This window comes from Denticeps clupeoides, chromosome 3 (genome assembly GCF_900700375.1).
Source record: "Denticeps clupeoides chromosome 3, fDenClu1.1, whole genome shotgun sequence".
Classification (NCBI taxonomy): domain Eukaryota; kingdom Metazoa; phylum Chordata; class Actinopteri; order Clupeiformes; family Denticipitidae; genus Denticeps; species Denticeps clupeoides.
In genome coordinates this window covers 13,529,252-13,555,118 of record NC_041709.1, presented here as the reverse complement: position 1 = coordinate 13,555,118, position 25,867 = coordinate 13,529,252, and the positions used below count along the sequence as shown (strand labels likewise).

The 25,867-nt window shown below is 41.3% G+C and overlaps 1 protein-coding gene and 1 long non-coding RNA gene across 3 annotated transcripts; one reads left to right on the top strand and one right to left on the bottom strand.

Moving 5' to 3' along the window:
* Window positions 1–421: 421 nt before the first annotated feature.
* Window positions 422–20,639, bottom strand: scarb2b (scavenger receptor class B, member 2b). 2 transcript variants are annotated; one of them, XM_028971549.1, is made up of 12 exons: window positions 20,330–20,639; window positions 13,559–13,719; window positions 12,524–12,671; window positions 12,226–12,417; window positions 12,049–12,140; window positions 11,751–11,870; window positions 9,169–9,347; window positions 5,278–5,396; window positions 4,851–4,924; window positions 4,682–4,733; window positions 4,401–4,553; window positions 422–2,627 (listed from the first exon to the last, which is right to left on the bottom strand). In XM_028971549.1, the coding sequence occupies exons 1-12, from the start codon at window positions 20,444–20,446 to the stop codon at window positions 2,556–2,558; spliced, it is 1,479 nt and encodes a 492-aa protein (XP_028827382.1). In that variant the 5' UTR covers window positions 20,447–20,639; the 3' UTR covers window positions 422–2,555. The 2 variants fall into 2 exon arrangements, with proteins under 2 accessions (XP_028827382.1, XP_028827381.1); XM_028971548.1 differs by having other exon boundaries at window positions 422–2,598; window positions 20,330–20,638.
* Window positions 20,640–21,498: 859 nt separating this feature from the next.
* Window positions 21,499–23,589, top strand: LOC114785378 (uncharacterized). The gene is made up of 3 exons (XR_003749055.1): window positions 21,499–21,545; window positions 21,646–21,681; window positions 22,544–23,589. It is a non-coding gene; the product is annotated as an uncharacterized LOC114785378 (long non-coding RNA).
* The last annotated feature ends 2,278 nt before the right edge of the window (window positions 23,590–25,867 follow it).

Below are 25,867 nucleotides of genomic sequence, written 5' to 3'. Positions count from 1 at the left end.
AAGTGTGTAGGACAATCTATTTATACATTTAAAAAAACATTATAGCATAAAGGCTTTTTTTTGCAGCCAGAGAGCATTTCTCTTACTCTTATAAGTCTCGAAAAAAACATTTTAAAAGAGACGACGTGGAACTGACTAAAAGCAGAAACTATTAGGAAAGGGTGCAATAATTGTACCCTCAAAAGAGCATCTGATAGATGTCAGAGGATGGAAGCATCTAAACAGTAAGTAATGGGATAATGGGACAAAGGAACATGGAAATGAGAGGAAAAAAACTGTACTGCAATTGCAGTGCAAAATTGCTTCGAATTTGATTTACCTCTTTGCTTTTATTTCCTCTGCAACATGACAAATCCTTCACAGTGTAAAGAAACATGTGGAACATGCTCATTTTTTAATTTCATTAGTTGACAAACAGGCCTGCATCAAAATATAGTTTTATTTATTGTAAATATACAGAATTGTGTTAATACAAAATAATTCTGATATCTAGGAAAAATGTGTTACCGTCACAGCAAGATTAATACCAGATTGTCGTTTACATCGTCGTCCCCCCCACTGAAAAATATGGGAGATTCTTAAGAATATCTAGATTTATCCTAGGCAGAGGCTGATGAAAAATAGCCTATTAACAGGATGTAGGATTAAAGAACAACATTCTGTTAGGGGGCCCAAAATTCCAAGCGATGACCTTGAGCGTATGGCACTTAGTGTAAGTAATTTTTTAATTAAAAGATAACATTTCTCACAGATTAAAAACAGGCAACATTTCAGCAATTCCCTGGTTTGTCAAACTATTCAGAATGTATGAATAAAGAAGAATATACAATATTACATCTATTTAAGGCATGATAAACATTGTTATTTTTCATCAGACTAAACAAGGCACATAATACACAGTGAAAGGAAAAAAAGGACAACAGTTAATAAACTGAGCGCAAAAATGACAAAAGTACTGCACTACACTGTATATTTGCATACATTTGTGCATGTATGATTGGCAGATCTGCAGATGATGATGAAACATATCCCTCCAGCAGCTGTATGTCCTGTATTATCATTGTTCACAGTATTTATTGGCTGTTGTCCTGAGGATTATGTGCTTATTGTATCACCTAGGGAAAACGTATGTGTGCACATTTAGTATAAAACTATTCTAAAGTAATTGGAAGAAGAAATCAAGATTTACAGGGGGGGTTAATCAAATTTCACATGATTAAATCTGGATCTGTAATCTCAACACTCTAGTTGACATACTAACAAAACAAACCCAGTGTCCTAACTGATTAATCTAACCAAAATTAATAAATCTATCTTATTATCAGAAGTTAAAACACACAAATACAATGAAAAGATTCATATGACTGAAAAACAGCACACAAAGCAACAACAAAAAAGTATTCACATCAAAGTACACAGAAGAAATGTCTTCGAAATACAGGGATATACTGTACAATGAACATTACAACATCTGGGCCAAACTTTGGACCTGGTCAGCCAATCATTTCAGAATATTGACCTTAATAATCATATGACCTGAAACACTAATAATGTCCCTGTATGAAATGCTTCTCTTGTTCTTCATAACAAAAGTATACAGATCATTTTACAAGTGATTATTTGTTGGTTTAGATAAATCTTATCAAGTGTAAGTCGTGCATGGGCACAAGAGGTGAAACGCCTCTCGAACACTCAGGAGCAGGAAAAAGTGCCTTTACAGCCTTTGTCCCACATTTCAACAATTCCTTTCTTTTTGTAAATGACCATAATTTGCATGCTGTGCTTTAATGGGCGTGAAATGGCTGAAATCAGTGCAAGATGCTTGGACCCATTCAGTTAGGAACAGCAGAAATATGACACGTGCTTCTTTAGAAGTATGTCTTGGGGTGGACCTCTTATGGAACACTTTGTTGCACAAAAAAGGAAATGAGACAAACATTGTTCCAGTCCTTCTTTTCTTAACAGGAAGACATTGTTAACTATGACATGGCTGTGCTACATGCTAAATGTAGCATAGTGCAGAATACTTTCAGCTGTAGAGTGAAATCTAGTCGTGTTATCATACTTAACACATTGTTAAGTCTTTTTCTTTTCATAATACTAACATTTTAAATTACATGCTAAAGAATACAAGGAGCTTCTAAAACTACCAAAAAGTGCAGAAACAAACAAACAAAAAAATAATACTTTCTTCAGTTCAACAACAGAACATAAAACATACCAGCATAGTAACAGGTTTTGGGCATGTAACTATGTCTGAAAGAGTAGGTAAATGTAGGTAAAACACTGTGATGGCTGAACTTAGCAAGCTTCCTCACTGAATTGTATACACCAACGCAGAAGGCCCAGTGCAAAAGACCCTGATTGTAGACATGATCACCCATCCTGTTACACACAGAGACACACTTGAGCAAACACACAAAAGCACTTACAACTCTTACTCAAGACCTACACCGGCCCTGGTTCATTTTTTTTCACTGTACTGGATACAGGGGTTAAGCCAACATAGTTGCCGTTCTTGGCACTATTCTCTGACGAGTCCTCTGTTAAGTCACTCATTGGTGCTGGGGTGTAGGCTGTCTTCTCCTTTGCAGTTGTCTATGGTCAGAGAGAAAGGTATGACTAGCCTGTATTTTGGAAATACATAAAGAATTTAGAAAGCGGTAGAAAGTTGCAAGTGCGAAACAGAATACACCAATGAAACAGGTCATAACAAATTACAAACACAGATACGTGTAGTCGTGGAATCGGTTACTTTGGCATTTTCTTTCAAAATGGTTTATGTCTGTCTCAATTGTATTTATTATTCTACTACTCTGGTTTACTATGCTGTCTAATTGTAAGTAAGTGTGTAGTAGAATAATGTACTCTATTAGACAATGGGTTATGGTGGTTTCCTCAATATGATCGAGAGTGTCCAACAACCTAAGAACATTTGGAATTAGTGGTGCAACAGATCACTGTTGATCTGTGATCCAAACTGATCACTCTTTGCGGTTTGTCACACATGTGATCCAAAGATTCAGAAAAAAAAGATCCACTGTGTAGTAGTCATGGCCAGCTGTAGCTGTCCAAGAGGAGACACAAAGAAGCTCGAGAAACCTCCAGCATCACTTAAATCTCATGTGTGGGAGCATTTTGGCCTCCCCATTAAATATATTGAAGGGAAAAGGGTGGTGGATAATACCACTACAGTTTGTCAACAGTGTGGCACGAGGAAGTCGTATGAGGCTGGCAAAACTGCGGGCATGGTTGATCATTTGAAATGGCCATGGTGTGACGGGAACTAAGACGAAGGCTGATATCTGCGGTATTTTACGCAGCACTTTGCTGCCCAATCCGACCAGGATAAAGCTGTTACAGAAGCTATTGGGATGTTTATAGCTGCCGACATGAGGCCATATTCAAAGGGTTTACACATGTGATGAAGTGCTTGAGCCACACGCTATGATATCCCGTCGCACACCCACTTCAGTGGCAAGATTGTTCTACGTATACGTAAATAAAAATAGAAGGAAAGTTAGATTTGTCTTGTCTTTTTTTTTTAGCTGTTGCACCACTATTTGGAATGTTCTATATATCTAGGCTGCTTGTACGTTTGATTGGTGTCTTCTGATTTGTATAGTGAGTTGAGTTAGTGACTTACAGGACACGAATGGCAAGCTTCAGCAAAATCAAAACGTTTCACTTCACTCTGAACACAAACACGGGAGTGGAAGACAATGAGTGAACCACAGCAGAGGAAGGCAGCAGTTCCAAGGTGTTAGAACCAATATACAGTATGGATGATTAGTTGGTTAGTGAAAGGGCACAATGTTAAACCCTACCTCATTAGCTCGATACATAGATGTAAAGCTAAATTAGTTTCAGTGTTCTCGAATAAGGGGTCGAGCCATTCTTCAATGTGGGTGCTTAATTGTAGTGCATTCAATGGAGTCACAGAAAGCATTCACACAACTGACTTACTTTTTTACCACAATAGATCTGCTTATTCATTGTCAGACATTTTTGTTTCAACATAATAGCAAAGAATTTTTGTAGCGTTATTTCCCACGACACAGTTGACCCCAGAAAGCATTTTAAAGAGGTCAAAGAATAGATCCTTTCATAACCGATGGCTTCTATTCTAATAAAATGTCTGAATGATTGTTCAAAAAGTAATCACCACAGAAACAGACTAACTGATCATGGAGGGTCTTGTTATGTGTGAAGGGTTATCAGAGTGTGTGGGGGCCATTGCTACAATGAAGGGAACATTTTGTACAGGTTTAACAGGTCTGAGCAGCTTAAATAGAGGTCCAGTGAAAACTCACAGACATGAAGCCCTCCATGCATACGACCCCAAATGCCAGGACACTGAAAAGCACGGTCAAAAAGCACAGGCAAAAAAGCGCCCTTACCATCTTCTTGCGTTCACGAAGAACAAGGATGAGGAAGATGAGAAGAAACAGGACCCCCAGAGCCAGGAAGAGCACAGGAAAGTAAGACACCACCTTAGCCACCGTCAGCAGTTTGTGCAGCTTAGCAGCCGACGCATCATCTATCACCACCGACTGAAAAGGGACAAGGCGTGGGACAGGCACAGAGTAGAATAAATGAGAGAGTGTGCATCACAGCACTTCACATCTCCTCAGCAGAGTGTACGCTTCAATGCTGTGCCTTAACAAAAGGGTCCTCTCACTTCATTAAGGAACATCACCGGGAAGACGGTTCCATTCAGGGTCCGGGTGATTCTGTGAAAACAAAGAGATGCCACAATGAAAGGAGGGCCGTAGGGGTGAGGAGGGGGCAAAACAGAGAAGACCAGCATAGGCCCTGGGATAAATTCCATGTGAGAGTTTGCCACCTACGGGAATCCGCTGATCCGGTCCAAAATGATGTTAATCTGCGCTCTCTTGCTGGCACGAACAGGGACTCCAGTGGTCTTTGCAATAAAAACAGTTGAAACACAAAGAAGTAGGACAGTGGAAATGCCTGGCCCAATGAGGGCATTCACATACTAATCAAACATTAACACTGGCAAGGTTACCAGGTTATTTACCTGGTTTGAGTACACAGAGAACACATGGTGCTTCACTTAGGTCATGCATTGTGCCTAGAATATCACCAAGGCTTAATGTTCACTATGCTTAAGAAACATTGCAGGCTCCCTGGCTGAGTTTCAGCGCATGATACTAAGGATGCACTAGGGGGAGCAAGAGGACACCGTGAAAGGTTTAAAGCGCCGGTGGAAATGTCAAATGACTTCTGGAAAATGTATAAGTGTTTGTGTTGTACCGGGTTCAGGTCCAGGTATGTTTGATGGTGTTCTCTCTTTGGTGACAGTCCTGAAATTGAACCATAGTATTGTTCATCCCCAAGGTAGAAATGAGGGAACGAGACCACAACAGGAACTCCTAAGGGAGTGAAAGAAAAGGGAAAAAAGTTGTTATGGATCTGACATTGGGTCTCATTGAGGAGATTTATCCTCTCCTGCAGCAATGGGAACTGTTGTTTTACAGACACACTGGGCCCCAACAGAGTGCCTGTGTGTGTCTGTGTAGACATATTTCATTTTCCATACGAAGGAATTAACATAAAAGTAGGAGCCTAAAGGGCGAGGGAAAGTGTGTTGTCACAATCAATGGATTCAAGAGCACAAGCTCTTTCATGGAAATTTAGAACGTTTGATGAATCATGTTCATCTTCCTGCTTACAGAACAACACTATACAGTCACAAGACTGTAATATCTAACTTCCCTTTCGATCCTCACAACTTCCAGCAAAGGACAAGCATTTGCTCTTTCTCAAGTACACACTCACACACTTTTGAATGTCTGTATCAGAAAACAAACGGTCCAGCCCTGCACACCCAGCATCCCCCGTGGTGGAGGCATGAACGGTACTCCCTCTGCAAGACAAGGGAGAGGTGATCTAACCTTTGTCCCAGTAAGAGGTCACCCTGTGTGCAGGGTTGTGGCCAGGGGGCCTGCTGGGGGTGTTTTAGAGCTACAGGCAGCAGGACATTTGGATTGTGTTTTTCCACAACACAAGTCACAAGGCACATGGGCTGTGACTTCCGAACGCCGAGGCGACCAGACATTCCACTGATAACGGTGCTAACCTATACTCCAGATGAGCTGGATGTTCTCCCGAGGGTCGACTCCTTCCTCTGCCTTATGGCAGTTTTCTTAATAACAGAAATGTCTTAATCACACATAAGTGTATATAATAATACTTTGCCGTATGTGGTACGTAGGGTGGTACTTTGCCGTAGGGCAAATTTGTGTTCTTTGGGGGCAGTGGTGGCCTAGCAGTTAAGGAAGCAGCCCCGTAATCAGAAGGTTACCGGTTCAAATCCAGACCTGCCAAGGTGCCACTGAGGTGCCACTGAGCAAAGCACCGTCCCCACACACTGCTCCCCGGGCGACTGTCATGGCTGCCCACTGCTCACTCAGGGTGATGGGTTAAATGCAGAGGACAAATTTCACTGTGTGCACCATGTGCAGTGCTGCTGTGTATCACATGTGACAATCACTTCAGTTTCTTTTCTTTCTTCTGGTTGGGTGGTAGTAGGCTAGTGGGTTCACTCGCCTGTGAACCAGAAGACCCAGGTTCAAATCCCACTTACAACCATTGTGTCCCTGAGCAGGACACTTAAGTGTCTCCAGGGGGACTGTCCCTGTAACTACTGATTGTAAGTTGCTCTGGATAAGGGTGTTTGATAAATGCTGTAAATGTAAATGTATGTGTTCTCAAACTGTGCCGGGAGAACAACGAGTTGAGTCTGTGTATCGAATGTTGTTAGGGGAAATCTATATGTAGGGCACAGAAACTCACTCACAAATGTTTTGGCTGGACCTTTCAGAACATCTGTTTGGGAGGATATAGGTTTCCTATTGATGTCATGGTGTCCTGCTGATATGCACCTTTGAGTGAGAAGACAATAGCTATAGAGCCCAGTCGCGAGACAATGACGCCCGCGAGAGATGTGTGCGGTGTATGCTGTGGAACGGGACAGCGGAGGGTAATGAGATTATCTTGAAGATAATAAGATTACTCTGAAAGAATATGCAAATGATGGGAGCAGTGTAAAGAGTGCATGGAGAAAGTGATGATAATTCTCAGTGCTTTCCCTCCACCCTCCATTCTGTCATATCATTACTTATACCCCAGTTCTGACTGGCTGAAAGGAGTGCCCTGTGGTTTGTAATCTTGCTATAGGGTCATGTTCTGGATGGCCCTTTTTTTTCTCGCCTCTTTTAAAATGTCAGCAAGTTACAAAAATAGTTTTTGGAATTCTTCTGTTTGTGGTTGGTGGGGGCATGACTACACTGGCTGCACTGCTTTAGATTTGTGTCTGCATTTGTTGCGCCAACGCGGTCCTGACAACATTTCCGACAAGCATATGTGAAGTAATCCAGATTTATCTAAAAGGTTTGCACTCTAAACAGTTTTCTAACTACCAGCTATGCTCACATTAAAAAAGGGTCATATAGAAGTGACTGTGGTTGCTTGGAATGTCTGTTAATGAATGGACTAGAAGTGGAATCCCATTAATAGCAACAATTAGTCTTGACTTCCAAAAGATGCTCTGTTCACTAATGCAAATGATTAAAGAAGCAATTGGCCTTCTACAGACTAGTACAGTATATAGTGCAGATGTGGGTTCAGAAGTAGTGCAGAAGTATCAGCAGGTCTGGGTTCGACTACATCATTTGTCAATGACTATTTATCATAAGTTCTATTAAAACTGTTTTTTGTTTTCATAGAAAATGTCTAAATGTCCCTCAAGATAATATTGAGGGATGTCCTGTCAACCTTCGGTCTACATCACCTTTTTTGAATAAAGCATGTTTACTACTCATAACAAAGCAGCTACTCATCCACTATTTCAATAATAACAAGGAAAAAGCTGTTCAAAAAGCCCTGGCCAAACAATTACTATTCCACAAATGAAGCACGCTGTGGACAATGGATACAAGTAACAATTGCGACTCCTTATCCTGTTCCACGACACCTGTTTATGAAGCCCGGCTTCCTCTTGCTGCCTTACTTTATTCTCTAACATCACAGGGCACAGAGGTAGTGGGTCAGAGGTGCGAGGTTTCCTCCTTGCTTGATGACAACAGTCGGAATGAAGGGGAGGGAAATGTACAACAGGCAAGTCACCAAAATCAGGGGCGTTTCCCTGACGACTCCAAACACAAGGTCATGTGCTGCTGAAACATGACTACCAGGGGACAGATGCTTGTTAGATCTGTGTAACAAAATTGTCAAGTTACCCAAACTGACCTTGTCACACAGTTTTTCTTTTCCACTCGACCACCAGAGCAAATTTTATAAAATTTAATGTAATCAACTTGGTGTGACTTAAAGTTGTTTGTCAAAGGCTATCTCTAAGAATGTTGGCAAACATGAAGATTCAAACGGGAACTGCACAGGGACTTACATTTGCATTGTTCTGTGAATAGTAAATGATAGGGCAGATAGGGCAGTGCGCTACATGTGATATATTTTTCCTATCACACACAAACACACACACACACACACACACACACACACAAAGGGGTGATTAGAAATGTTCCTGAGCCAGGCTGTGGTCAGGTGACGGGGCTTACCGCTGCGTTAACTGGGACTGTTTAGGCTGAGAAGGGAGGCTAGAGTTAAGACTGGGCCAATCACATGTGTTGGCTCAGCCAAAAAAGAATAAGCAAGGAGGGAAAAGGGGAGGGGGGGGGGGTCAAAATAGCAGGTCATGTCTGTTGTTGTAACAAGTCACAACTATGACGAAAGATTCAAGATAATGGACTTGAACCTTGCCTTATAGAAACACAAGTAGTGGGCAGTGGCGGCCTAAGGAAGCGGACCCATAACGGAATGCCGGTTCGAAGTTGCCACTGAGCAAAAGCACTGTCCCCACACACTGCTCCCCGGGCGCCTGTCATGGCTGCCCACTGCTCACCACGGCTGATGGTTAAAAGCAGAGGAAACATTTCGTTGTGTCACCGTGTGCTGTGCTGCAGTGTTTCACAATGACATTCACTTCACTTTCAGTCCCAGTTTGTGTGCCTTTTGTTCCAGGCGAAGCTTGTGCTCATTCTTACCCTCCCAGACATTGTAAGGCAAGTTGCTGTTCGGATAAAGTAACGGTTGGCCTTGGAATAGGTGCATTTGCAATTTTCCTACCTTTCCGGCACACATCCACTTTGAGCACACCAGAGCCTAAACAGTTGCCAGGTGGCACACAATAGCCAGCATTGTCAGGGTTCTCCTTGACGCTGGCCATCACTGCACGAGGTGGAGTAAAACGATAGGCAGGGATCCCTTTAACTTCAACCTCCTTCTCAAAATCCATGTAGATGGACCTACAGTGAATAGGAGAAGAAATATTAATGCCAATTAATATAGTGGCAAAAAATATAGTGGCCTGCGTCAATATAGCATTTATAGCGTTTACAACTAGCTATAAAAACACATTACACATAGCCCTACATTCCACTTGTATGGTTTCTCATTTGAACAAGCCAGATTGACCTAGCCTATTAAATAATATAAAAAATGACATAAATAAATTCACAGTCCAGTAAGATGAAAAAGCTAAATCCTAAAGCAAAAATGAATAAGTCATTTTGTGAGGGTATATGGTGGATAATTTAATTACTCTTGACCATCTGTCTATGGTGGACATGCAGTCAGCAATTCACAGATTTTGGCCAGATCGCTTGCTCAATGGTGACGTTCATAGCATTTTCATGAAGAGACCATTTAACAGTCCAGAGCGTGTTACTTAACACGAGCTTTGCTGCTTTTGGCATTGGCCTTCAATAATAGAAATGTGCACTGAGTAAAGGTCAAATGCCGTCTATTTCAACTCTCTTCTGATATTGGCAGAAGTGAAAGATAATGGGCAGGAAAAATGGACTTTCTACACTGCAGCTGAGCAACACTGAAGATGATGGGATTTTGCAATCAGGCAACGAGGTGAAAGAGCTATAGGAACCTCCAACACACTGGACTGGTATCCAGGCCGAGTGTGAATGCCTGTCATGGCAGCAAAACAGATTCTTTGAACAAAAGAGGGAAGGAGCTTGGGGGCTTGTTGTTGGAGAGCAGTGTTCATGCCATTTTTTTAGGTCATGGTTCCCACTCAATACAGATCCCCTCCCTCTACACCCAACCAATAGGAACAAGCCCTTTCTCTGCAGGTAAAAAGTCATTTGCTCAAATAAGTGGCCAAATCCACTCTGGATCTATGCCCATCAGCCCGGTGTAGTAACATAATTTTTGGTCATTAATTTGAAGCAAAAAAAAAACAATTCAAGGAAAGCCATTAGGAAGACTGAGAAACACACTGGTGTGGTAAGCAAGACAGTAGGTGGAACACATTTGCAGACCTAGAACACAATGTCCACACAGTATAATCAATAAACCACAAAGGTCACACTCTTAAAAAAAACTAGGGCTGTCCATCCAATAAAACAAGAATAATTAATAAATATTTTCATCTTGTACCATTTGATTTCCACTTTGAATGTGCCATATAAAAGACAGAGCACGTAAGTGGCTCCTGGGTTTGTGTGCCTCAGCACCTGTGTGTCTGCATTTGAAAAACAAATTTTTTGTGTTTTATGTGTGGAAGCCCCAAAAATTTATTTAATCTCTTGACCAATCTTTTAGTGACCTTCGGTGGTTCTTCATTTGACCTCTGGTCCTTTCTGGTGCCTTTTAAAAAGTGTGCATGTGGCCTCACGTGAGAGGCTATAAAATATGTCAGTGCCGTCTGTGTTTAGAACTCTCTGGTTTTCTTTTGTCAGATGAGAAGATAACTGTCTTCCGGTCTATGCATTTGAAATTCCCTTGCCTGCAATAAATCCATCCGTCTGAAACAAAAGGGAGGAAGCTTACACACGATGTACGACAAGTGCCAAGCCCTGCCACTGCACAAATAGCCTTGACATCATGTCCTAACTAAACAGGTGAAAAGTCACACGCTACTGCCTGGAAATGACATTTTTCATGTCTTCTTTGTAATTAAAAACGAGCTAAACTGTTGCCACAGTTTCTACTTAAATGCATCCAATTTTTGTTAGATACAATTAATTAGACAAACTCGTACATGTCATAAAACTTGCAAATTCATGCATTAGTTAAAACTTAAAAATAATCAGAACAATGTGAATAAAAACTGTTTTGGCATTTAGGTAACTATTTATTAAAGCTAGTGTGCAAACTGAAGGTAGGTAGGAGGTTGAAGGTAGGTTGGTAGGTAGAACTTTATCAATCCCTCGGGAAGGGAAATTCAGTTTCGAGCAGCCATACACCGGCATAGAATATAAGAATATATATATAAAGTGATATAAAATGACTAAAATTATATAAAAAATTATTAGCGGAATAAAAAAGAGACGCAGTCATAATAAATAGTGGTGGGATAAAATTATTAAAGAAATAATTATTGCAAGAGTACCAACATGTCATTGTGCTTCCACTGTATCTCTTTAATAGGTGTGAACTGGTTGCCATTTTCTCAATAACCATAACAATTGTACGTGATTAGCACAAATTCAATTAAATTAATAGCTGTCAAATGGCCATTTTATATGGTCTCTAAGTTACAGTAGAGGCTTGGGATAGTGTGCACAGTGTCTTACCCCACTTTCTGGTGACATACTGCCCCCTATTTGCTGGAGCACCATATAAATTGCACCTTTAAAGGCAATAAAGTTCCTGATCTGTTCTTCAGGATCTCGACATTGATAGGTAGATACCTGCACAGGTCTGCAGTGAAAATGTCCAGCCGCTCTTCTTTGGTCAAGAAAGGGTGAAACACGCTTCCATCTGTTCCTTTGATCATGTTGCTGTAGTCTGATGACCAAAATGTCATTGCTCTGGAACAGAGTATATTTATAGAAATAAACAACAGTTTTTTTTAATGAATTGGTGATTTGAAAAACTTTATTTGAAAACCGGTGTAGCCGGTGAATTCTTACTCAAATTAAGAGTAAAAAACCAAGTACAAGTATGAGTTATGTCTGTGTTCATAGACATATAGAATGTTCTTATCACCTTTGTCCGTTCCACGTGTCTATCTTGCCATAGTCCAGATAGTTTTTCTCTCCAGTGTAGTACACAAACTCACCATCATGGCTGCCATTTTTCTGAAAAGATGTCAGACATGTATGAATGAAATAGTTTGACATACCCCCAAGACTCTAAAACTAGGACAATGAAGCAAAATAGCACCTTGTACATAAGACCAAAGTACTCTTCAACCTCAGGGCTTTGTGTGTGGATTTTTGTCAAAAGTGGGTCTTTGTAGCCCCACAAGAGCTCATTGACGGTGCGCGTCATGAATATACCCGCTTTGACATTCTTCATCATAACGGAAACCATGGTAGCTTTAAAGAAGCTGCCCTTCAATTTGTTCATCACTGCCTGTAATATACACAGAGAAGGAAAACATACATACACAGACTCAAGAGACGTGCACATAGAAACGTATTCCGATATAATGATATTCAGGCCAAACGAGACACGTTACCACTGCTGGAATGTTGACGGTTGTAATAAGCTCGACATCAGGGTCTCCCACTGACCGCTCGGGCAAAAACACGAAGGTCTTAGGAGTATACGCTGCCACCCGGGTGCCGTTCTCAAAAAACGTCACATTCTCTTTACCCCTATATTCCCTACAAATAGAAAAAGGAACATGAATCATAGGCAGCACAGGTTACATTGTTCAGTAACTGTGACATCTCAGGGCTGCTTCAGACATCGGCGAGCATCTAGACCAGGATCATGGCATTTCACATTTGGGCTCCTCTTCCAAAGGAATATAGTCAGCGGTGCATCACCTGCTGTGGGGGGCTCTTTCCCCACACTGCAGGCTATACTACATCTTTGTGACTCACCAAAGCTTAACCATCAGGGAAAATTATGCAGCAGTACCCACAGCCGTGGTACCATGTCGTGGTAAGCACACTGCAGTGACAGTATTGCACTTGGGGCTTTAAAAACAAGCATCGACTTCTGCGACATCTAGACTTAGTTCTCAGACACTTCAGTTGAAGAGATTAAAAACATGAGAAAGGCATAAATTGGAAAAAAAAAGAAACAGATTAAGGGGTGCCAGGCAAACTTTGATCCACAGCATCTGAAACCAAATTGATATAAACAACATAACATTTTGTAGGATCTGAGTAAAAAATAAGTGCGTAAAGGGCGGTGACCCCTCGGGGGAGTTCCTCTTGACTGAACCCAGCTCTTTTTAACTCCTCTTTGTGAATGTTGTGTTGTTTATGTACACTGGGATATTTATGGAAGGAATTTCCTTGCCTTTTTAGCGTTCAACATCTATGCACAAAGACCCTGAACAGGTTACAAATGAAATGGCACCATTTCAGTTGTGAAAAAAAAAGAGGCAACCATGTTTCTTTTTTACGTAGGTTGTTTATTGGTTGCAGTTATAGTAAAAGATAACAGAATGTCTCAAATCGGAAAACATTTTCACATTTTCACTCAACTTAACATATATTTGGTTAAATTGTTAAAAATGAGTTGACTGAGGGTTTCGTACCTGTAAGTAAATGGTCCAACTTCAGTGACCGATGCCTTGGCCTTTCCCTCGAGAAAGTCCTCTGGGTTGGTGATATTAAAGAAGAAGTACTCCATAAACACAGGAGGTGGAGGATTCTTCCAAGTCTCAAACACCCTACTGTCGGGTGTGAGCTTTATCTCCTATAAATGGAAAAACAGTTTGATGTGAAAAATCGGACTGAAGTGGAGAAACCTTGGTGCAACAGTATCTACCACCCCATTCCAGGAGCCCTCTGCAAGACCAGTAATTAGTAGCGTGTTGAGTGAGAGCAGCATTTAAACAGATGTGGTTGGTCATATGGTGTGCCAATTAAAGAACTAGATCTAAATGCAAAACAGCTATTGGTTTAATTAGATTTTTTATCTATTAAACTTTAATGCTAGTGAATAGATTGAAAATACAGGTCATCTGTCTTGTTTTGTGACCGTATAACCAAACAGGCTCTGAAAGGCATCAAAGACTTGCATTGAAGTGCATTGTTTAGCGTTTCCCAGCACCATGGGACATACATAAAAATAATATTTAGATATTTCTGATCTTATTTTTGGAACCAGAATTCAGTGAGCTTTGAGGAAGTCCCCTCCCACCTGTTCCACCCCTCAAGAAACGGGCATGATTTCCCACCTTTTTTTTGAAGACACATCCCTTTACCCCATGCTTTGATTTCATGCACACATACACATTTTAAGTATTTGTCAAAAATAAAAACCAGACAATAAACGAGGTTATTTAACCTGATCAGCCCTGGGCCCCTTTTTTGGATGGACATACCCAAAATTAAACACACAGAATATCACAGCAACTGAATGGTCTATTAGTATAATTATTTATTCTTAATTCATAAGGAATCAGAATATATGTCAACTGGGTCAGAGAAAATGAAGATGGAACACTGGAGAAAAGAAAAAAGAAAAAAAGTGCACTTTTTACAGTGATTTGGCCAACTGATAGAGGCTGTAGGAGCAATATTGCTAAATCCTAATAATAATCCTGCATCAAACATAATTCTATAAAACAAAACAGGGAGCATTAGTAGATAATATTTTTACCCATCCATTTAAGCACTGAATCACTATTGTCGCTAGAAAACCTGAATCACTATTCTTCCTGAATCACTAATAACTTCTTCTGCCTCAACCCCCCTCTTCATCAGACAATCATTTCTTTTGCTGCGTCATCATATTTTGGTCTTCGTTCAGAATCTACAGAAACAGCCACAGTGTTCTAGTCTATTCTACCCGTAATTCTGCACAACATGCACAGGAATATCTTGCATTAGAATGCATCCAGACCCTATAGAGTTGAGGGAACTTTTGTGGAAATAACGTCATCAACACATTCATGACAAGGCGCAAAACACCATACATGCGCACAATGAAGGCTGGATTATGGTAGGGGAGAGGTTTTTAGACTGGAATTAGAATTGTGTTTTGTTTAGGTAGTTTTGATCACTGTGTGCCTTTTAGTCCAGATTCTCCACGTCAAGACGATGTGCGATATGTATGAATTGGTAGCTGTTTGGTGGGTGTTAATATTTTGTGTGCTGTGCTCCCCCGAGACCGGGGACCTCAGCTCTGATGAGGTTTAATAAACGAACAGTGTCTAGCTAATCATTCTCAGATAAAGGGATTGTGAAATGCCATTTATTCCCCAGTAGCTGAAATAGTGCATCTGAGGTGCTGCGCCATTGGAGAGGACAGGAATAGGAAGAACTAGGCTAAACAAACAAAACAGATTAAACAGTTCAGCTCAGATAAGTTCAAATCAGCATGACAACAAGATAGCAGCTTGGATGTTACAAAAAACATCCTGTCCGCCACCAGACAGAATTGTATCGATGTGTATGTCTGAGTCTTGGACTTTTTGCAAGTAGTCAAAATGCAAAGTAAAATGGATTCACGCAGACTTTGCACATCCTCCAATATGTGCAAAGATGTTTGGTCTTAACTGCCAATTAATCTCAAATGAATCTTGAGGAGAACAAACAGAACTCTACAAAAGCGCTAGACTGAAAGCAGAGTTGATGTGATGGGAAAGATCTCTTCCCACCAGAAGAAGCCTCTGCCGGAGACGGTAACACAAGCACAGCTGGAATACGGGCTTCTGATCCCAGCTGTTTAAGGCATGACTGCATGGAAATCAAAGGAACCCTCCAGCTGGGTTCCCCCTTCCCTAAAACTTTGAAACCAAATAACTTTCAGACACACACACACGCACACACGAGCAATGTTTTGACAGTCAAACCGAACTGAGAAGAAAATGTGAAAACTCTACTGTATAACAAAGCTGAACAAGATGCTTGGAAGGCCTCTGTGGAAGGTGGATTTCGTCATGTTGGGGACATATCGAGGATGGCAGCCTGGGTATAGCCTTGTTGTGAACAATTTGCATTAACAAAAATATGAAACTTTGGGCCTTGTGCTGGTCCTACAAGGTAAAGCAGCTCTTGCTGGAATAGGAAAATACTGACTGGTTTTATTATGAAAGCATGGTGCCATCAGTGGCCTGAGAAGAACATCACACCTGGATTAAAGTTGGATGGTCCTGGTTGAACTATTCAGTTTGCAAGCCATATAAGAAAAGATCACATGGTCTGACATAACAAATGTAAAATGATGTTTTATTAGTTATGTTACTAATAAAACTGTTATATTGGTCTACTGCCACAGCTGGTAGAGTCACCTTTACAGTGGTATTCGAAATGTTTTTACAGGCATGCCCTACTGTGTAGTTAATACCCCATGCTGCTCGCGCCACAGACTATTACTGCAACACTCCCTGTTTTTACTAGTTTTAGGAGTTGCGTTGCTATCTTAGTTTCTTTTAACGGTTATATTAGCCGCCAGTGATTTCACCATGGTTGTTGGTGTGCAAGCAAAAGCTTATCAGCTGTCCAGTTTCCTTTTATGATTTCACATGGCTAAGCAAGGGAGCCTACAATTCAATCATTTTGAACCATTTTCTGTATGACTTCCCTAATACATACATGGCAGCATACGCAGTAATTAAGTGGTAATTGTGCAACATGATACATATCCTTATAGCAGGTTTTACAGCACATTTTATTGTTCAACCCCACCTGCGTGCTATAAACTTGACAGAAGAAGAATAATATATACAACCTGTACATCATATCTAAACCCACCCACCAAAAAAAAAAACAAGAAAACATCCGAGTAATCACCGTAGACCAGAATTTCACATTATCCAGAGCTGCAGAGTGCAGGGTTCTCCAAGAAACTATGTAATAAGCCTACTGCATAAATACATGGGTAATGCTACAGTTATTGTATATGCATTCTGCAATTATCACTTATCATCGCCTAACCACACACATGCCAACAATTTCTTGAATTCATCTTTAGTCCAATCTTAGCTGTAGTCTTTAATGAGCTCTTTCTCCTTCAGAGGCAAAGCAAGAATGTTACTTGATGAGTCAAATTTACCTCAGTGGATCTGAGCTTGGGCAAGTTCCACGATCCATGTTGTGCAATATCTAAGCTTGTGTATGACCTTTTCGCAGGCCCCAGCTCTGCATCGATTACGCTGCTAGGCAGTGTGGAATACTGGGAAATTGGTGAAACTCAGCCAGAGGCTATGGGGCAGAGTTGAAAGCAGCCAAAGGGCCGGTTGAGGAGAGCCGAAGAGATGAAAGGGGAATTGGCAATCCAAGACTCTCGCTCTTACTTGTGTATGCACTGGGTAAAACCGTCATAACAAGATCTGAATATTGTTTGTAGCCCTTGCAAAGCCCAACTTCCCGTGATATACAAACTGACTTCACCAGGCGACATTTTCTCCTGCTTGTCTTTTCTTTTTTAACTTCACGAAATGTCTGTTTGACAATGTCATTCTGACTTCTTAGTTACCCTGGTTTTAGTCCAATAGATTAGTAAGAATGGTCAAATATTGTACTTTTGACAGAAAAATAAAAAACATTCCAAATTGTTCAAAACTGTGAGTGCATGTTGCGTTGGGCGCCTCTCGAATGCCCCATCAACGTCCAGCGGGGTGCTCTAATTGTCAGAAAAATTGTCCAATATGCAGTTCATGCTAATGATTAATAAAAGATTACGTGATGGCGTGTTGATGTACATCTTTCTTATTTTTTCATAGAATACGGTAGTCTACATCAAACATGTGTAAAATGGCCAAATCTGGTCAAAATGAGATGTTTGTCCGAACAGAGAAAAACAAATAGGGGCACATTAGAGAATATCATGCTTCAGGCTTGAAAAGTATAAAATTATGATCAAAGACACAAGTCTGGAGCAGTCCTGGAATGGCTCCAGTATAAATAAAAGTGTGTTCTGCATTTACTGGTGATAGTAGAGGGCCCTCCTCCAGTGGCCACATGATGCTATTGCCAAATAACTTAATATAAAGTAATTCTGTCATTGTTTATTTTTGTATTATATATTATATAATATTGTATTTTTACACGGTTTAACTGAAATGTTTTATTTCAGTGAAATCTACTGGTAATGTACTGGGGCAGTGGTGGCCTAGAGGTTAAGGAAGTGGCCCTGTAATCAGAAGGTTGTCGGTTTGAAGGGTGATGGTTTAAAAGCAGAGGGTACATTTCGTTGTGTGCCCCGTGTGCTGTGCTGCAGTGTTTCACAATGACAATCACTTTCACATCAGTTTTTTTAAATGGTCATTTTATGAGTTAATTGCACTGTAACAAACAAATATTAGTGCTATTATTTAGCGGAACAATAAATTTTCTTGGACATCCCAACAACACAACACTTCAGCTTTACAGGTCATCCAGCCAGCACTAGAACATTATCTGTCCCTGCCAGGACACTCTTGATTCCTTTTAAGATGCAAACTCACTGACCCTAGATGCAAGGCTTAATGCAGTTTATCAATTAAGCTGTTAAGAAGCTGCTAAATATGATTTGTACGTTAGCAAAGCAATGCTGATGTCTGAATAAAATGTGCCTGTGTGAACAAAGTCAGACAAGCATCTTTTTAAAGGCCAGCTGGTTCCCTGGAAAAGTGTTTGCTGTGGTTTGGGCCCAGAGGTTAAAGATGCAGACATTCCAGGACCAGGAGGGCGGGTTCTCATCTGAGGGTGTGGCAGTGAGGGCCATGTTTAGCCTATCTCCCATGGCTAGTTGGCTATTCTGGTCTGTGGCTTCTCTCGCATGTGCATTTCCACTGGAAAAGTCAAGAACACTACACCACACTCTTCCTCTGCATTGTAGTGATTGTCGGTCATAAAAGCAGTAACATACAATTGAAAAATGGCTTCGTCAATAATATGCACAGATGAGATATGTTCTAAAAGTAAAAAAAAAAAAATAGCATCTAAATAGTATTGAAAACATGAACTTTTTTTCCCTTGGGATTCATTTGAGTCAATTTGATTGGCATTTTTATTCATATTAATATTCAATACATTGCCATATATGGGGCCCTATGATTTCCATGATGCAGAATCCAACAAGTAAAATGAAATCCCCTATAAAACGTGGAGCCAGTCACGCCAGCAAACTCCTGTTCATGCAAACAAATCAACAAGTGAAAACGTGATTTTATATCATGGTTCCAGTTCATTATGCAACTTTTTTTTGTATTCCGGGCCTCTGTTAAATGTTTATTTATTTGTTACGGTTTTTATGTTGAGGTCAAATGTGAAGCACTTTTATTTTACAAAAGGAAGAATGAGTAATATTGTGAAATAGTCCTTTGCATAAAATGCACATATTATTTCAAAGTAAGCAAAAAGTAAATGTCCACTCAGTTGCGATTAAATGTGATTTGTCATATTGCAGGTTATTTTTTTCCCCACCCACTCCATAATCACATGGTTTTTAGGTGAATAGTTTATAGGTTTATTTTAGGTAAACTTTAAGTTTATAACGGAAAACATGGAGTTGTGAAGAATTAAAATGGGGAAAAAAATTAATTCAGGAAAAAAAAAAAACGTATTTCATAGGGCCCTACATATACGTAATAACTTGTAATATATTCCAAAATGTAAATAATGTAGTCAGTATACTTCTAGAATACATATAAAGCACATCTTGCGTCTGTCTTCTGTTCTTGTTTTGTTCATTTTAGTGCAAAATATGGGACATGTAGGCTGATACTCTACAGAATAAGAATATCTTTATTGTCATTGTAACAAGTACAACGAAATTAACGATATTCTGATTCTACACATCAAGATGAACAAATGATCAGACTTGACTGTCATCCACATACCCATTTTCATTGCAGCGTATGCATTCTAAAAGTTTTGTAGGTAACCACATTCTAACGTGTACTGAGTACAGACGTATTTTTTTTTTTTGTATTCTGAATACTTCTCGCTTTTACGTGTATTCTGTTGCACCCTGACCATATAAGCAGAGCTATTATCCAATAGGCTCACGCGCCTATTATCCACCCCAAAAACGCCCACCCTGCATGTGGGGGGGAGGGGGCGCTTGGAAACGGGCCACTTTGTGAACTTCGGCCAAGATCTACTGTCCGTAAGGATGAGCAGGTGTAGGGGGGGGGGGGGCATCTGTTTACACTGAATGCGTGTGGGTGAATATGATGCGTGGTATGTAAAGCGGATAATAACTGCTTCACGCTCCAGGCTGCTAGAAAGACCGAGAAAAGAAAAGAAAAGGAAAGCAAAAGAGAAGAGAGCGAAATGCAGGCGCCTCGTGAAACTTTCTGCATCCCCCCCCCCACCGCGCGCAGAAGTTCGCCATCCTCCTTCTCTAGACACGCACTTTTTCGCACACTCACCCCTTTGAGTCGGTTGCTGATAAGCGTGGGGAAAACGTGTCCGATCATCAAGGCGACCCCGACCACGAGCAGGACGACCCCGACGATGCCCACCACGGCGTACGATCTTCGCATCATGGTGCGGCTGCTGCTCGGCGCCCACTTCGGAGTTCGTTCCGCTCGCTTCCTCGGCTGGAGTCGTTTAGGCTGGAGTCGCTCGAACTTTCCGTGCGTGGACGCTGAACGCCCCTCGCTTCGCCCGCCGCTATTTCATCAATGGGCTTCGCCGGAGCGCGCGACGTCATCTCCGCGTGCACGCGCGTCATCGCGTGCACGCGCGCGGCTCCCCGACCCTCGCGCAGCGGGTAAAGAAGGTCACGCCGCTGCCGCGCCACGCCGCTCCTGATTGGACGCTCCCGTCGTCAGACGCACCCCCCTTCCCCAGGCACACAAAAGGAACTTAAAAAGAAATAAAGTAAAAAAAAAAAAGTTATTTGCCCCGGGGGGTCTCGGCACTTCCACGCGACACAAGCTCGTATCTCGCCGAGCGCAGATGGCCGATGGGTCTCAGCGGCGCATCAGACTAAACACGTTCCCGCTCGTCAAGGGCGAAGCCGCGCTTTGTCTTTCGGGACGATAAAAGGCCAGACGAAGGTTAAAGCGTCCTTTTCTTCTGGGGTCTCTCGCTTGGGCAGGACTCCGTTGTCTGCCGTGGATTTCTCTACGTTGCCCATTCCGCGTGATTAGATGGGTCTCGCCTGGGTTCAAACAAAATGCATTTTTGTGCAACACTGGCGTCTAGTGCAGCTAAAACCACTATTGCCCACTGAGGGAGAACTTTTTAGGGGTGTGTTAAGGAACCTTTCACCTCTTTTTTTATTTTTAGTCACCGTATATATATATTTATAGGCTAGAGTTCAAATAGTAGCGCACTGAAGCTGCAGGAAAGAGTAGCCAGCGTTTGTCACCAACACATGGCCTTTGTGGCCACTTCCAGATACTCTGTACGCTAATGAACTCACTCATTAATGAATTCCCCGCTGGTGAGTTTTATTTAGTGAAAGGAAGCCGTTAGAGCGCCATCTAGTGGCGGCCAATCCCGAGGCCCCGCGGCGACAGGTTCGGGTTTCATCACCTGTTCCGAATGTCACACACACATGAAGAGCATGTGCGCATCTTCTTTTGTTCCCTGTCGGCCGCGAGTGTTTAAGGGCGAACGGGTGTGAATTCAGCCACGGTGAGTTCCACACACTGGTAGATTAGAAGAAAGGCTTGTAGAGGGATATAGAGAAATTGTTAATAAATGACAATGACATTGACAGCTGATGTTTCTGCAGGTTGGAATGTGCTTGGAATGCCAGACCGAATGCCAGGTGTGGGTTATATTTTATATATACAGTACAGGCCAAACGTTGGGAAACACTTTCTCATTCAATGTGTTTTCTTTATTTTCATGACCATTTACATTGGTTGATTCTCACTGAAGGCATCAAAACTATGAATGAACACATGGTGTACTTAACCAAAAGTGGAGACCTGGCCTCCACAGTCACCGGACCTGAATCCAATGGAGATGGTTTGGGGTGAGCTGGACCACAGAGTGAGGGCAAAGGGACCAACAAGTGCTAAACACCTCTGGGAACTCCTTCAAGACTGTTGGAAAACCATTTCAGGTGACGACCTCTTGAAGCTCATCCAGAGAATGGCAAGAGTGTGCAAAGCAGTAATCAGAGCAAAGAAACTACAATATAAAACATGTTTTCAGTTATTTCACCTTTTTTGTTAAGTACATAACTCCACATGTGTTCTTTCATAGTTTTGATGCCTTCGGTGAGAATCTACCAACGTAAATGATCATGAAAATAAAGAAAACACATTGAATGAGAAGGTGTGTCCAAACTTTTGGCCTGTACTGTATGCTTATGAGTAACTACACAGATTGGCGACAGTTTAGTGCTTCTATAAAAACTCATAAGAATTTCTATTTTCCTTTTAATCGAGAGACACAATGCCATGGGCATTTTTCTGCAGACAGCTGGACTGTGAAGAGACTTAGGCGTATAGACAAAATCAAACCAAACATGTATTTTTGCTGGGCCTTTTATGGGCCAAATGTCATATGAGCAAAATGGGGCTTATTCATTACCGCTGGTAATTTCCTGACTTGTACTCCGGTGAGGCAGGAAATGTACGTTGTGTTGTAAAGCTACTCCTTATGTCCCCTCCTTCTTCCAGCCTATCCTCCTGACCTCTTGTCATGCATTCCATTCCACCATCTGTGGTTCTAAAACAACAGGCACCAGGCTCACTCCTACTGTCTGACTGTAGCGTACGTATCTCGAAAAGCCTCCACCCTGTCGCTTCCTCCACAGCCATGGGATTCAAAGCCCAGCAAGAAGCTATATTTTATACTGTCAAAGTTACACTGTGTTGATTGAAATATATCAGCTCGTTTCTTTCTCTCTCTCTCTCTCTGTATACATACACATAGCATATAAATGAATGACTGTATTGTTTTAGCTGTGAACAAATTGCCACGGTCATTCTAATAATTTGTTTGTCTTTGACCCAATGTCTGACACCGAAAGACAGTAAACAAGTAAATGCAACGAGTTTCTTATTCGAATCCTATAGGTTGCATGACTGTTGTTAATAACCAAGACACACATCCGCTCTATATTAATTGTGACCCCTCACCCCCCTGCTGCAGCGTGGGAATGCAGTAACCTCCATTGCAGTAATCTCCATTAGGTCACATGCAAATCTGTTGTCCCTCACCTCCAGTTGTTGCTTTACAAAGAAAAATAGAAATGCTCCATCACCTGGCCACTCACTGCTGCAAAAATAATCATACGGCAGAAATGATGCAGCCATCACACGCTTAGCGCGTACAGTGACAGACCATCCAGACACTGAACTGATCAATAGTCCCTTATCCGCCCCTTGTCCCCACTCCCATCACAGAGCGTTTACCACTGTCTGTTTGCTGTTGTACCTTCCTGAACGTCTCAGATGTGATGTGCCTGTTTTTTTTACTGTGTGACTTCTTCATGCAGTGAGACCCAAATTTACGGTTTTAACCGAAGCTTGGATAGGAGCTGGAATTGGTGAATCCACTGTTTTTGGTGAACTCAAGTAAACTGCTCATTCAAAAGCATGGAACACCCAAAGGGGAGGCGGAGTGGCTTACGTTTTGTAAGGAGAAGTTAAAATTGAGATTGCTGCCTTCTGCAACTTATTCCTCTTTTAAATTACGGTGTGTAAAAATACAAATTACTACAACCCCCATATTAAGCATACTGGTTTGCAGACCTTCTAAGCACAATAAGGGACTTCCAGACTTACTGTCTTTCTATAAGGCATCTTATGATAGTTTAATGATTTTAGGTGATTTGAATATCTATGTCTGCGGTCCAGCTCAACTCATGGTTAAAGAATTTTTTTCCATGTCCATGTTTTGGTCTCCTTCAGCACATTTATCAACACACACATGTACTAGGACGTACCCTTAATCAGAATCTGTCCCTTAGACTCACTATTGACAAGTTTATTTCTGTTATTTCTTCTGGTTCATAGGCGAGTGTGTTACCCACTAGTCTACTACCACCGGCAAATTACAGGCACAGCTTTGCAGTGGTTCATAACTCATCCACAGTACTTTCTCAGTATTCATTGGTCAGTTCACCTCATAATCTGTCTTTGAGGATGTCTTTGTTATACCGCCCCCTTAAATATGTTTCTCTAACAAAATAATGATAAATCTAAGATTATTATATTTGGCCCCTCCCAAACCAGTGCCCCTACTAGAGCTGTAATTCTTGATCCAAGCCAGGCTCGATTTTTAACATTTTAGTCGGACTCAGCTCAGTTCCAGTCGAGGAAGCACGGTAAATTATCAGTCAACAAACAAAAACTCCCAGTATATAGTACCCTTCCGTATGATTCGCGTGCTTGTGACCTACTGTGGAGGGCACATGTTTCCATCTACTGTGGAGCACCATCAAGTAAGATGCTCTTGAAACCAGGATGCTGAGATGGTGAAACAGTTGATAGTCTTATGTTGTGACAGACACAAGCAAACATTTTTAACATGGTCTTGCCTAGTTATCATGACTGGAACAACAAGGAGATAAGTTATTTATAGTGTAAATCCAATTAATTTTTCGATCCCAAAATCCCAAATATCATGCTTTCAAATGCTCCAGAATGCAGCAGCGAGACTGCTATCTGGTACTAAAAAAACGGGAGTATATCAGTATTTAGGGAGTATTTCTGCCTCCTTACATGGGTCCTGTTAATAGTTTACAAATCTCTACATGGTTTTGCCCCACCCTACACAAGCTCTGATATTTTTATATTTTTATGCTTACTTTATTTGTTTTTATTGTGATTTAAAAATAAATCTGGTCTGTTTTACATTTGTTATGTGTAGCATTGAGCCCACATTGTGTTCACGCCTTCTGTGTGTTTAATTGCTGTTATTATGTCATTAGTTATTATGCCTATTTTAGTTAATATGTATTTGGTTGCTGTGCATTTGCAGTGAATTGACAGTGAATAGATCATATTTATAAAATAGACTTTTTATGGCAGTCATAGCTACATGAAGAGCCAGCTATTTAAAAAAAAAGACAAAGTGTGAGAGCCACTGCACCAGGCCAACACAACTCTGATAAGTACAAAGTAATTTAGTGTCAACATGAAAGTCATTAGGTGTTGAACGATAAGAAACAATCAGACTTTAAACTTTATTGGTTTAACTAACCATTTGAAACACAAACACATATTCACACCAACACGAGCATCAGGCTGGTCTATGAATCAAGATAAACATCAAGACCCTTCCACGATTATTTGCTTGGAAGTCTTCTTTCTGCTGTTTAAATTGATGTACTTCTATTCATTGTCCATAGAGCCTAGCTAGAGCCCTAACCCAACAATCGTCTGGTGAACCCCCCAACATTCCATTAGGCCATCACCAGTGGGGTTGCCTTTCCTGTTGGTGGCATGGCTGAAACAAGGATTAATTGCACTAGCGGTTGGAGTTTACAGATTAGGATGAAAAGGTGTTCTCAGATTAGGCTCACATTGCCTTACAAAGGGCAATGCTCAGGACAAAACGGGAAATGAGATCAAACGTCCATTGTTTAAATGTCTGTGGTGTCCCTTTGGATTTGTTTCTTTTGCATGTGACTCAGGCCGATTTTCTCGAATTCCCTTTTGTATGCCACTGTGCTGCTAATTCTGAAAACTTTGCTTGAACGCGCCTATAGCTGTAAACTACCAGGAGATACATTTGTCCCGCCTGGCTCCCAGGTGAATTTTCCTCTCCCCTCTCCTACTTCATAGAAGGTAGATATTGTGGTAAAGAGTTCTCCACGCCTAAGCAGACGTGGATGTCATCTATTGCTGACCTTTGCTCACCTATGCCAATTGGAGGGTCCTTATCACAAGACTGTTGGCTCAAATATAAAGGCTCTCAGCCACTTGCCCTCTGTCACAAAGCATTTCCCGACTCCATTACCCCTGCCAGCATGTGCAGAGCTGCTGAGAAGGTGA

Coding starts and splice junctions, on each gene's coding strand:
- scarb2b (XM_028971548.1), bottom strand. CDS start 20,446: ATGATGCGAAGATCGTACGCCGTGGTGGGCATCGTCGGGGTCGTCCTG. Junction 11,871..12,048: donor GACACGTGGAACGGACAAAG/GTGATAAGAACA, acceptor ACTCTGTTCCAG/AGCAATGACATTTTGGTCAT. Junction 4,925..5,277: donor CATACCTGGACCTGAACCCG/GTACAACACAAA, acceptor TTTATTGCAAAG/ACCACTGGAGTCCCTGTTCG.